The sequence below is a fragment of the Daucus carota genome, chromosome 3, assembly GCF_001625215.2.
Source record: "Daucus carota subsp. sativus chromosome 3, DH1 v3.0, whole genome shotgun sequence".
In the NCBI taxonomy this organism is placed as follows: domain Eukaryota; kingdom Viridiplantae; phylum Streptophyta; class Magnoliopsida; order Apiales; family Apiaceae; genus Daucus; species Daucus carota.
The window spans coordinates 14,106,513-14,119,252 of record NC_030383.2 but is presented as its reverse complement, the minus strand read 5'-3'; the positions used below and the strand labels follow the sequence as shown (position 1 = coordinate 14,119,252).

At 32.5% G+C, this 12,740-nt stretch overlaps 1 protein-coding gene across 1 annotated transcript; it reads right to left on the bottom strand.

Moving 5' to 3' along the window:
• Window positions 1-944: 944 nt before the first annotated feature.
• Window positions 945-9,519, bottom strand: LOC108214394 (protein PSK SIMULATOR 1). The gene is made up of 13 exons (XM_017386378.2): window positions 8,949-9,519; window positions 8,549-8,870; window positions 7,518-7,843; window positions 6,871-6,963; window positions 6,695-6,785; window positions 5,795-5,888; window positions 4,981-5,078; window positions 4,580-4,649; window positions 3,725-3,819; window positions 2,163-2,279; window positions 1,928-2,004; window positions 1,658-1,702; window positions 945-1,573 (listed from the first exon to the last, which is right to left on the bottom strand). Exons 2-13 carry the CDS (start codon window positions 8,852-8,854, stop codon window positions 1,051-1,053), a joined length of 1,935 nt encoding a protein of 644 aa, XP_017241867.1. The 5' UTR covers window positions 8,855-8,870; window positions 8,949-9,519; the 3' UTR covers window positions 945-1,050.
• Window positions 9,520-12,740: the final 3,221 nt, after the last annotated feature.

Below are 12,740 nucleotides of genomic sequence, written 5' to 3'. Positions count from 1 at the left end.
AATTAATGAGTTAAATGAGTCCATTTTGAGATAGGTGAATTATTTGATACATAAAAACCAGTTTAGTGAGTTGTTTGAAATTTAATCCAAACTAGCTTTTAACCCGTGCGAAGCACGGGCGGGTATATAGTTTGTAATTTATTATTTATAATTTAAATTTTAACATTATTTTATTAGTATTTTAATATTAATAGATTGAATTTAATTAAATTATATTATTCGACTGACTATATTCTCTCCCGATTACTTGAAAATAGACAAACCCTAACAAATATATATATATATATATATATATATATATATATAATACATTTAATCCGATTTTAGTACATGTAGATTTAAAAATTAAAAAAAATCAGAAAATTCAAATTTTTTCCAAACATAGACGATCTTGTAATACATTTGAAAGATTCAGTAATCTAATCAATCGAATTTCAACATAATTCTGTAATGTTGAATTTTTTGACAACAGGAACTTTTAAGATTAGAATTAGAAAGGGTTATGTAATGTGTGGTGTTTATATTGATATAGAACACGTTAAAGTTAAAAAGAATTATATAAAAATTCTTGTTAAAAAAAGATATTCAAAATTATTATTTATAATTTTATTTATAACATCATTATAATTTTTTAATGAAATATTATATGATAAGATATTGTTAGGAGTGTTTTTAATATTTGAAACTGTTTAACAATGTAAGACTAATAGACTCCACATTTGTAGACTTGTAGTACCAAAAGGAGAGTACCAAACCAAAAAATATTACTAAAACCTAGGACTACAAATTATTTGGCTTATTATAGTATAGTATAGTATATATATATATATATATATATATATATATATATATATTAAAATAAAAACTAAAACCCTTTGCAAGGGCCCCAAATAAGTTTAACCCCACCCCTCTAAACGACCACACACGTTATATCAATACTACTGTAACTATAAACATTGTTTATATTCACATCCAAAAATTATAAGTTCCCGTCTTTTGTTCACCATATATTTATAATACAAAGCCTTCTAGCTTCAGATCCTATACGCTTCATCCCCCAGATTCATAATTTCCTATACTGTCGACCCGGTCAATTACATCCAAGGCTTTGATTTTGTCAGTATCAAAGTTGATGACGGGAGCATGCAAGGACCTTTTTGTAGAGCAGGGATCCTTGTGGCTTTTAAAAGTTGGAGGGTGGCTGCTACTCTTACTTAGCCTGAGGTGCTTACTTAACGTAATTTTTGCAGTGTCAAATTCCTGACTCTTACTTATTCCGGGTGTTAGTTTCCTCTTGGTTACGTCCTGAAGCATCTCCTGGTCCTCGGCTGTTAGTGTCGGTGACTGAGGGCTGGGTATGTGTGTCATATGAATTGTTCTCTGATTAGGGGACCATATTGGGGATATTACCGGGGATCTTAAACCTCCATTATCCACCCTTGATTGGTTGACAAGATGGTGAAGCCACACAATCAATTCAAGAATATATGATTCGGTTTTTTCTTTATCCGCATGGTGAAGCGTTTCGATTCTAATAAACTCACTCTGGCCAGGAGTCTTAGCAACCTCAGACCTATAAAAGTCAACCAGGTTCTCAATAAATGACGTAGAAACAAAGTATAAACATTAGAAATAAGCATATACTTTTTCTACTCACCTGGCATTTGCCCATTCACCGACCCAACCAAATCCATGATGAGCTCTGTTTATACCATGATACATGAATTATCAGTTAAAAGCAAAATGAAAAATAAAAAATGAAACCGGTATAACTTTTTACAAAATAATGATCTTTTGATGAGATCACAACTTTTTTCCTCTGTTCTGATACCAAAACACAGCTAAGATGGCAGAGTTTAAAAAGGCCATACATATGATTATTCTGTCAAATGAGACTTGGAATGATTATTTTGTAAGAGAGGTTTACTTGGTAGTATTAGTAGCAATAGGAACAAGCCATTGCAATGTTTTCTCCATTTCAGCTTTGATTAAAGGAACAGTAAGCTGCAATAATACAGAATTGTGAGTATTTGCTACAGGCAAGTGCACACAAGCTAGAAACAAGCAGTAGCAAACATAACAAACAGGTAACTTAATTGGATGAGGGAGTGCTGTAACATTAAATAACATGTACAAAACAGTTGGACCTTATAACAAAGTACCTCTTCCTTGGGGTGAAATGACTGCAACTTAGAACGCAATGCGGACTTAACATTAGGTGGTAATCCATGATATAGAGCATCCTTTGTATTTGGAGGAATGAAACTTGGTCTGGCCACCTGAGTACGACGGAATAATTATATTTCACAAAGAACTTACCCATTTAAAGTGGCGTAATAAAAAAAATAGCATTAACTAAACAGTTCATATAGTTTAAAATGAAGACGTTTTTCCTTCACTGACAGAACTGAGAACAATAAGGAGTTTCCAATATTCATTCTGTACTACAAGTACCTGGCGAAGTAAAAACAAAAATTCTCGACATCAAACATCCACCTTAAAGTGATAACTCCTAAAAGGAAGATACCAAGTATTCTTGAACCAACATAAGGACACAGAACATAACTCACTCCAATACATAACAGTATAAAAGTTTCACCCCTAACCCAGGTTCAGCCCAATATGATAACCTAAACATTCTACGGGTGTAACTTCAAATCTGGAACCCAACAACAATCTCAGGTGGTCAAGATAATTAGGATCCCCACCAAAATTCAGTGAGAACCAAACTTTTTAGAGAACCTGAGAATCCAGCCAAAACTTTTAATGTTTCGACTTTAAATAGTACTCCCTCCGTCCCAGCCATTTGTATACAAATGGTTGGGACACGGAGACCAAGGAATTGGGTAAAAAATAAGTAAAGTTGAATGAAAAGTGGGTATAGTGGTGGGACCCATTTATATTTAATAATAGATTTGAGTTAGTGGAGGAAAGTAGTGGGTGTAAAAGTGTTTATATTATTATAAAATGGAGATAGTGGAAGAAAGTAGTGGGTGTAATGGTGTTCTATATTATAAAAAGTTGCTATTTTGGGAATGTATACAATTGGTGGGACGTCCCAAAAAGGAAACTGTATACAATTCATTGGGACAGAGGGAGTATAGTATGGATATGTATCTGTTAGATATAATTGATGATTACTAATGTTCTTAAAGATTGTTTAGAACAGGAATCATCAGAGTTTAATCTGGAAGCTGATCAGAGTTTAGTAAAGTCTGACAGAGTTTGATAAAGTCTGACAGAGTTTGATAAAGTCTGACCAGAGTTTACATAGTCAAGACTCGTCAGAGTTTACACGTGGAAAGAGCTCAGAAGCGGATATACTTCAAGGAAGGATAGAAGCGGAGGAGTGATTTACTGGCTATGGAAACTAAACAGAAAACTGGAGCAATCTTTGATTGATAGAATTTATAGCAGATTTATAGGATATCAAATCAGAGATTGATTTTGTAACTGTGTCTATATAAACACAGATTAGGGTTACTCTAGATGAGTTGAGTTATCGAGTACATTGTTAAGAACCCTAGCAGCTCTTAGTGATACAATATAAATCACTGAGAGAGTTTTTGTAACCATCCAAGCTTTGTGAATATAACAGTTTACTACTTTCAATCTCTCATATTGTCATACTGTGTTACAGATTGTGATCACTATATCATATTATATAGTGAGTTAATAGGACCTAACAGTATCCATCCGTGCAAAATATATAGTCAACACTCACCATTGTGTCAATTTGTGTAATGATATTTGCATAATGTAATGCAAGGCCGGCCGATCCTAGCTTCTGATGGTTGTTTTTTGCTGGTCTATCTCCGTCTGCACGAGTTACATATAGAAAATATCGTCACCCACAATACCAGGATATTGAGAAGATCAAGAGACTTGTAGAACATTAAGCTCTATTTTCAAAAGCATGATACCTTGTACTGTAATCAAAAATAAAAGAACGAGTTGTTCTAACCTAAAGTAGCCTTTTATTTAGGATCCATAAAAAGTAAAACAGGAAAACTTGTATAAAATGATACGCACATGATACATCAATAGAACTCCAGGGCTCTTTACTTGACCCCCTGAAAAAAATTTTGACCAGCCATCTAGAAGGATCTTTTATCTGTATTACCAAATATTTAATGTCTTTCAGAAATCAGACCACAAAAGATTAAAACTTTTGATTTGATGAAGCTCTCATTCCTTCATCTCACGCTGTTGTCAAAATGCTTTCATAAAGACAAAGCCAGCACTAGCAAGTAGCAAGGAATACCATCTGAATTAACAGATTCACGTGATCCTCCCACATTACTCACTTTACGATATTGCAAAACCATGACTTTCATACAGACAACCACTGAAGATAAACCCTTACCACTAGGCTATCCTGTCACACTCTTTTAAAGGGGTAATATTAGACAACAAGTTAGAAAATCAAGAAAGCTACTCTATTTACAAGCCGACTACTAGAAATGAGAGAAATTGGCCTTATCATGCTGCACCTAAACTAGCACGTCGGCATGGATCAGAGTACAAAAAATACTATAATAATTTATGATAGATATACTAGAAAAGATTGGTTGCATACCAGCACTCCCAAAAACATTATGAATCTCCGTATTCAAGAAGTGTACAATGTCCACAAGCTTTTCCATTACCTTTATATGCAGAAGTGCAAAGCAAAATTAGTTTGAGCAATTTACTTGTCACCACAAACAAGGAGATCTATTCAAAAATTTCAAAGTACAAATATATTTCAGCTAATATATTAACCAAAAGGTTAACGTACAAAAGGAACCAACAGTAATAATTATTACAAGTTAAGCGGTAGCATTTGGAAATAAAATGGAGCTTATATTGAATTTTTTTCTTCATTATAAGATCTTAAAAATGGAAAAGTACCAGCAACATAATCTTTAATGATGACAAGTACAGTAGTTAAAGATACCCACTATACCTAGGAAGGTAAATAATAGGTACTCTTCTTACCTCTTCTAGTATCTTGCTCCAAAGTGACTTCTTTTTCAGACTTCTCACATGCTTTTTTTGACTTTTCAGTTCAGTCTTTAAAATTGCAAGGCTGTCTCCTACAGAGTAACAAGTGCAGAAGCTCACAGGGAAGTCACAAACAAAGAACTAAATCCAGTATAAGGCGGTCCATAACTTGTGCATTAACTATCCCAAGGATAGAGATTAACTCTATATGGATTAGAAGAAGTATCGGTGATATAAGATGTTTCCATAATATACCAAAAATAACACAAGAGATTTAGGAATTTGGAATATAAAAGATTATAATCCTAAACAATTCTGACCCTTGAGTTCTAAGCAAAACCTCACTGCCTAATTCCCTGGACAAATGAAATGTAATACACACACTTTTGGTAGAGTTATAGGTAGATCACTAAATCAGTTGATTTGTTTTCCAGTTCACCGTGAAGTAATATTTCCTGGATATTCGTACGAAAAACTGTTCCCATCCCCATCGCAGATCTGTAGTTGCAAGGCTCATATGAAACTTTAATATCAACAAGTATAGAGTATATACACACACGACATAGCACATATAAATCAAATTGTGCACAATTCTATGATGGTGGTACTTGGTACTAACAAAGAAACAAAGAGGCAAACTAATATAATGGTTCTGCCTTAATCTATAGTGGAAGCCACTTGTCATCCATCTCGTAGTACATGCACAATGCCGACTATCAGCCTACAAGTGACTTAAAATGTTACTGGAACTGAAATTGTACACTATTATCTTCTGAATAGGAAGTAACATAGAACCCAAATATTGCACCTCTTTGAGAAGCACTGGAGCTGTTCTCCTCTTCAAGTTTATGCCGATATTCTTGTTCAAATCTGTCCAATGCATGCAACTCATGGTATAACTCCTGCAATAGTTATCATTACTTTCTTGCCTGAAGTTCTAAGCTATACTGTTTTGCATATCGAGCTTGCAGTTTAGTTTAGCATTCATGCACTATGTAGAATAAGCAATCAATTAGGGCCCTACACTTACAAATATACTAATATAATACTTGTTTTAGGATTCTCAAGTATTCCATTTTTTTAGCAAACAAAACCAGGCTTAAAATGGTTAATTAGTTGGAAGGTTAATTTTTTACAATAATTTCACTTTTTTTTGCATACTCATCAATAGAGTTCTGTTGATACCCAATACAAATTTCGCAGGTTAAAACTGTATATAGCCACTGTTCCAAATGAAACTCTGAAAATTAATATCTTTTGTTGCTGTCTGATATCTTTTACTTATTTATTATTTCTTCCCTTAGTTTTTGTTTCTATTTAGTTTTCTCTCTCAGTAGCTTAGATTGCGGCAGTAACATTAAATATTAAGGTGCCTTTTTAGCAATGAAGTTAGAATTATCGCAATTGTGTGCTATTCTCTAGATTTGGTGGTCGTTTTGAGCAAGATTTTGAGGGTCAAGATATTATGTCCTGTGGTTTATGAACTATATATATATATATATATATATATATATATATATATATATATATATATATATATATATATATATATATATATTCTGCAAAGTGCACAGTAATTTCATCTGTGGTCAATTAAGGAATATTTCTATAGTTCTGTTCCCTCGGTTGTTATTTGCTAGATTCTCCCAAATTCTACATCAGGAAATAATTATGAATAAAATGCATTAAAGTGACCAGAAATACTCACGGCTGTGTACTGGACTAAAGCTAACATTCGCTGCATCACAATATCTGCCTCTTCTTTCAACTGTTTTCGAGGGGTAAGTTCCGAACCCGGCCTATAGTTCACATTAATAAAGCACTTCTCGATGTTGCTACAGTGGAAAATTAATTGAATGATAAACATAGAAATACTAACTCTACCTTTCAAGATAGCGATCCAAGTTATGCCACTGAGGGTCCTTGCAATTATTTCCAAAACGGACCACTTCTTTAGAAAATATTTTCAGCTCATCTCTGTTTAAATCACAAAGTAATAAAGTCATTCATATATTGGTAAACAACATTCATCCCAATAACTACAGACAGAAATAGATCAGATTAAATGTACATAATAGTAGCTTATAACTCGTGCGACTTATAATATTTATTCTTTACATAATTTATATTTTAATATTTAATTATGCTTTGAAGCCACATTCATGTTACAAGTAATATATGTTTTATTTAATTAAATAAGCTTTTAAATAATGAATGGGTGTGTTTGGGTCAATATATATTTTTATTGGGCATGTTAAATAAATTTTTTAATAGTTAAGTCCATCTAAATACTTATAAATAGATAGGCCTAAAAGAAGTGTGTTTTAACGAGAATGTTTAAATATGTTTTAGTTATAATTAGAAAGGATATGTTACAAAATAAGAGGCTCGTAAACCGGCCCAAATACCGACCGACCAAAACTTTAATGTTTCGGCTTCAATAGTATAGTATAGATATACACAGACATATGTATATCCTTGTACGTGTACGTACTAAGAAAGCGATTTGAACTATGCTTGTCTGTATATACCTCTTGTCAGATGCAGCAATTCTCAGCAACTCTTCTGTATCTTTTGATATTAAGCGCTGCACTCCTTCCGCAGGTAGTACCACCTCTTTGAGATATCTAATGCTTTCCTCTGAAAGGGATTGCATAAGTTTAGCACCCTTAACAACAGTGTTTGCAACTTCAAAAGACAAAATAGAAAGCTCTTTTCCCTTTGCTGCCACGCCCGATACAAAACCACTGCTGATGTTCAAATTTGTCATGCTGCTGCCAAGTGTATCTAAAACTTCTACAGCCTTCCCCAACCCAGCAGTTCCAGCTCTTCCAAGAATTCCACCTACTTCTGAAACCTATATTTCACAGATTGTAAATATAATTGGTTTCACAACATTAAAACAATGAAGAAATCAGGAAGGTAAGCATTTTGAACTAATACAGGTCTGACCGACCTTACTGATCATCCCTGATTTCTAAAGTTATCACACTTTTATTGCTTTTTCTAATCATTCACAATCAGATGTTGGCATTTGGGTAAATATACATCATAAGCTTATCCCAGTTCCAAACACTCAGGCTGTGTTCACTTGGATCGAATTGAAAGAGGGGAGAATGGAATGAAATTTGTACTCTAAATTGGGGTTGATTAAAGAATATGAATATAATTTTTATTCTTTCAATCATTCCATTCCTAACTATTTGAACTAGAAATCTCACTCACATGTTTTGGAAGGAATGCTCATTTCACTTCTTCATCATATTTTCTTACAATCTTCATCATAAAAAATTTAGACTCACTCATATTTAGTAACTATTTTCTCATACATTCTTCTTTCTGCAAAAAACTGCTTTATAATTTTTCATTCGATTCTCTCCTCATTCCATTCCATCCTCCATCCAAGTGAACACAACCTCAGAGAAAAATTTATTTACAGTTATAAGGACAAACAACCTATTCTGCAACAACTTGCAATAAATTATAAGGGCAAACAAAAATAAAGCAAGGGGCCATGAAAAATCAAGTAAATAACAATCCACGCCAGACCTACTACGCTTACCTTGGCACCTGTAAGTGGCTTAGATATTGTTGACCCAGAATTGCTCGACAATGTGCTAGAAATTGTAGGTATTCCATCATTGTAATCATCCACATTCATTCCATGGGATATGGCATTGACATTAGGGAATGAAAAAGGCTCTCTTAATTTATTATCAACGCTTTGTCGAGCGGAGGAGGAGAACGCAGAATCGGTATTCTCTTGAACAGGCAAGGGTTGAGTGGTAGAAAGCACATTAGAAGCACCGCTAGGACTATGGTTCCCATGCGTGAATTGTTGAGGTCTCTTGGAGCAAAGTCCACCCATTAGTCAACCCCCACACCTGAAAAAATTAAATTGAAATAAACAATGAGAAAATTGAGGAAAGTGATGAGCATCAAGAGATAAGAAAGGAGCTTACAAAAACAATCCAGACCCAGTGGCTGGTTTTGTGAATGAAAGGAGCTGCTACAGCAGCAGCACATGTAACAGGAGAAGATGCAGAGGCAAAGCTAATTGAATATCATAGTTAAATCATGAAAAATATAGATGATCCCATTATGAACAAGAGGCCTGTGAGTTGAAACTTGACAGAGAGAGGACATGTGTATGTAAATTCATATATTAATTCAATTCAATTCATATATCAATTCCTCTCAAGTACAATACCAGTGAATCAACAAGAATAAAGAGATGATGATGATGATAACAAAGATATAGAAGTAATAAAAAAAGATGTCTAGGACATATATTAATCTGTTTGTTTGTCAGGGGAAGCAGCTGACTTGACTGGGTCAGCCAAACCAAAAGTACGGAGACTAGTTTGAGTCCCTTGTCCCCACGAGTCAATCGCACATTCTCCCCACGGTTACTTTTAAAACATGTTGTAGTCGCCGGTTACTTGCCAAATTACAGACAGGCTCAGGCATCACCAATCTGCTTCGCTCTTCTCTTTCTCTTCACTCACAATTTTATTTCTCCTCCTGCAAGCCTGTGTAATGCAAAGGCACGCATTTTAACCCTTTTCTTTACCTTTTTCTGATGAAATTAATATTTAAATTTTAAGAGAGATTTTAAAACATTTTTTTTTTTTAATTTCAAAAAAAAAAACATTTTTTTTTTGCATTCATGAAATCCGAGGGTATTCGATTGAGATTGTTTGAAATCAATTAAAATCTTGAAGTATTCAATTGAGATTTTAAATTATGCTTTAACATCCGATGGTATTTGATTGGGATTGTTTAAAATCCATTAAAATTTGATGGTATTCAAATGCTAATGAATTTTTTTGGATTTAATAAAATGATGGATTTTGTGTCATTCTTCGGTGTATTTTAGGTTTTTTAAAATCCTGCCAAAATCAATGGGATTTGAAGCATTGTGCTTAAATCCTATCAACTCTGCGACATTTTATCAAGAATCCGTACAAATTCAAAATCACTTACAATACATTAAAATCCATAGATTAAAAATAATCCATTAAAATCTCAATCGAATACACCCCGTAAGTGTTTTTTTTTTTTTTATCTCATATAAGAGTCGTCTGCTTCACCTTTCTCTGATCCTGGCCGTCTCATCTCCTTCTTCAGCTTTTTATCCATCTTTATCCTTAGGGAAAATAGATTTTTTTGCCACTCAACTTATAGTGTTTTTAGAAATTTACCACTCAACTAATGTTTTTATTCTTTTAGTCACTAATGTTAGGTTTGGTTTTGTTTTTAGCCACCAGCTTAGGTTTGGATTTGATTACTAGCATTATGATAATTTTTTGTATCATCATTTATACATAGTGATAGTATCTAATATTTTGATGATGTGTCGTATGTTTATATCCTTATATATAGCAATAGTAATATAAAATGAGCCAATGAAAAATTAAAATCAGGAATAATAGTAATTAGATATTAAAAATTCAATAAATCATGAATATGAAATCAATGACTTCACAATTCACCCTCTCTCATAAGATAAAGTGTAATTGAGTGATATGACACATCATCTTTCGCTATTAAACTTTCAATGGACTAGCTCAGTCTAAGATCTTTCTTAAATTTATCTTCAAAATTTTTAATAACTTTATCTTATTACAATTTTCGAGATAAATAAATAGAGAGGAAAATTTAATTTTAGATGATTGTCCTCTATATATAATGCATCATTTTATATTATTATTACTCCCTCCGTCCCTCTCATTAGTTTACAAATTTTCTCTAGTGCTTAGCATGTATTTAAGATTCTTATAAAACATAGTTTCATAACTTATTTTTGTGTGTAAAAATTCAAACGCTGAATTTTCATTCGGAAGAAAAAAAATAAAGTTATATATGAAACTACATCTTTTAAAGGCCATATAATGCGTGTAAAATTCTTATCATCCAAGGTAAGCGACCTTGAAGACATAAAAAGTACTACATATAAAAATACAAACATATATCAAATCATCAAAATATTACCGACTACCACTATATTTTAATAATGATACACATAAAATGTAATGCTAATAATCAAATCTGAACCTAACTTTAGTGACAAAAAAAAAGAGCTAAATCTAACACTAGTGAGTAAAATAAAAAAATTATAGTTCAGTCTTCAGTGGTTAGTTTCTAAAAACACAATAAATTTAGTGACAAAAAAATTATCATAATGCTGGTAATCAGATCCAAACCTAAGTTGGTGGCTAAAAATAAAACCAAACCTAACATTAGTGACTAAAAGAATAAAAAAATTAGTTGGGTGGTAAATTTCTAAAAACACTATAAGTTGAGTGGCAAAAAAATCTATTTTCCCCTATCCTTATCTCCATTCCTCCCATCTCAATTCTGTAGTCGCCCCTTTGCCGTCTACACAACACTTCTTTTTTTCTTTTTAATATTATATCAATAATCTTTTTTGTTTATTCTTCTGTAAGATCGAGTTTTGTTCCATAAAAATCGGGAAACCCATTTAGATATTTTATTTGTCTTATGTCTGAATTATTATTTGTGCGTTTGATTATCTCGCTTTCTGTTGGTGTCTGACAAGTAGATAGTTGGAATGTGTTTTGAATAGCAGTGAAAATCGCATGTGCTCATCTCTCGCAATATATCTGTTCATGTGAACATGAGGCCTCTAAACTCAGTTTTTACAAACTGACTCCTTTGAGCATTGCATGCAACGGTCAATAGTGAAGTTATCATTTTCAAAAGGGATACAGGATGGATTGCTAAAGAAATCATCATCTTTCATATTTAATTTTCAAAATATTTGTATTCAGTTAGTTAAGCAGTCAGGAAACAAAATTCATATTATATAACCTTAAAACATATTATATAAATTTAAAAGTATAAAACTGGAATTGAAAATAATAATTTTAAAAAGTTGGGGGTCATCTGACATTTAAATTACGGTTATACATAATACACTTCATTCTAAATATTTCTACATTCTCATGTTTATTTATTCACGGATCTTTGCGTACTTTTTCTTCTATCCATAAAAATTTTATTTATAATATTTCATTACATCATATCCGAAAATGAAAATGTGAAAATGCAACTGCCAACCAAATCAAATCCCTTTAACATGTAACGTCTTCTCACCAAATTGCAACAACAATATCGCTGTTCAAATTGCAATAACAATATCGCTGTTCACAGGTCGTCCGTGTGGACCACCTCCGTTTCATTATGACCGAGTCTAAAGTGTTGCTGAAAGCTACTGCAGTCTGCACTCCAGCCCTCTACTCATTTATCCAGTACCATAGCACCAATCAACCAATAAAAAATATATTCACAAGATGGATTATTACATATCAACTTTTAATTTAACTTATTAAAAACATACCTTTTAATTTAACTTTAAAAAAATGCGTATCTTCTATTAGTTAGAAGTAATTTATAAATGAGAAATTAACACTTAATTCATATATTTGAATAATTTTTTTCGCATTTACGACTTATCAAAAATACAAAAATTATTAATATAATAAAGAAAATGTTATGAATTATCTTTTAAAATGATCTTTTATATTTTAGTAAAATCAAATTCTAAAATAAAGATAAGTCACTCAAAGGTTAGCATTTTTATCTTCTCATATTCGGCCGGTTGAAAGTTAGCTTATAAATTTTCCGCAGAGCAAGAATAAGTTGTTTTTGACTGGACTTTTAAACCAACCAAACAGCGCCTTAATCTAACTTAATGGAATGCTAAATGATTTGCTATTCCTAGGTACCAC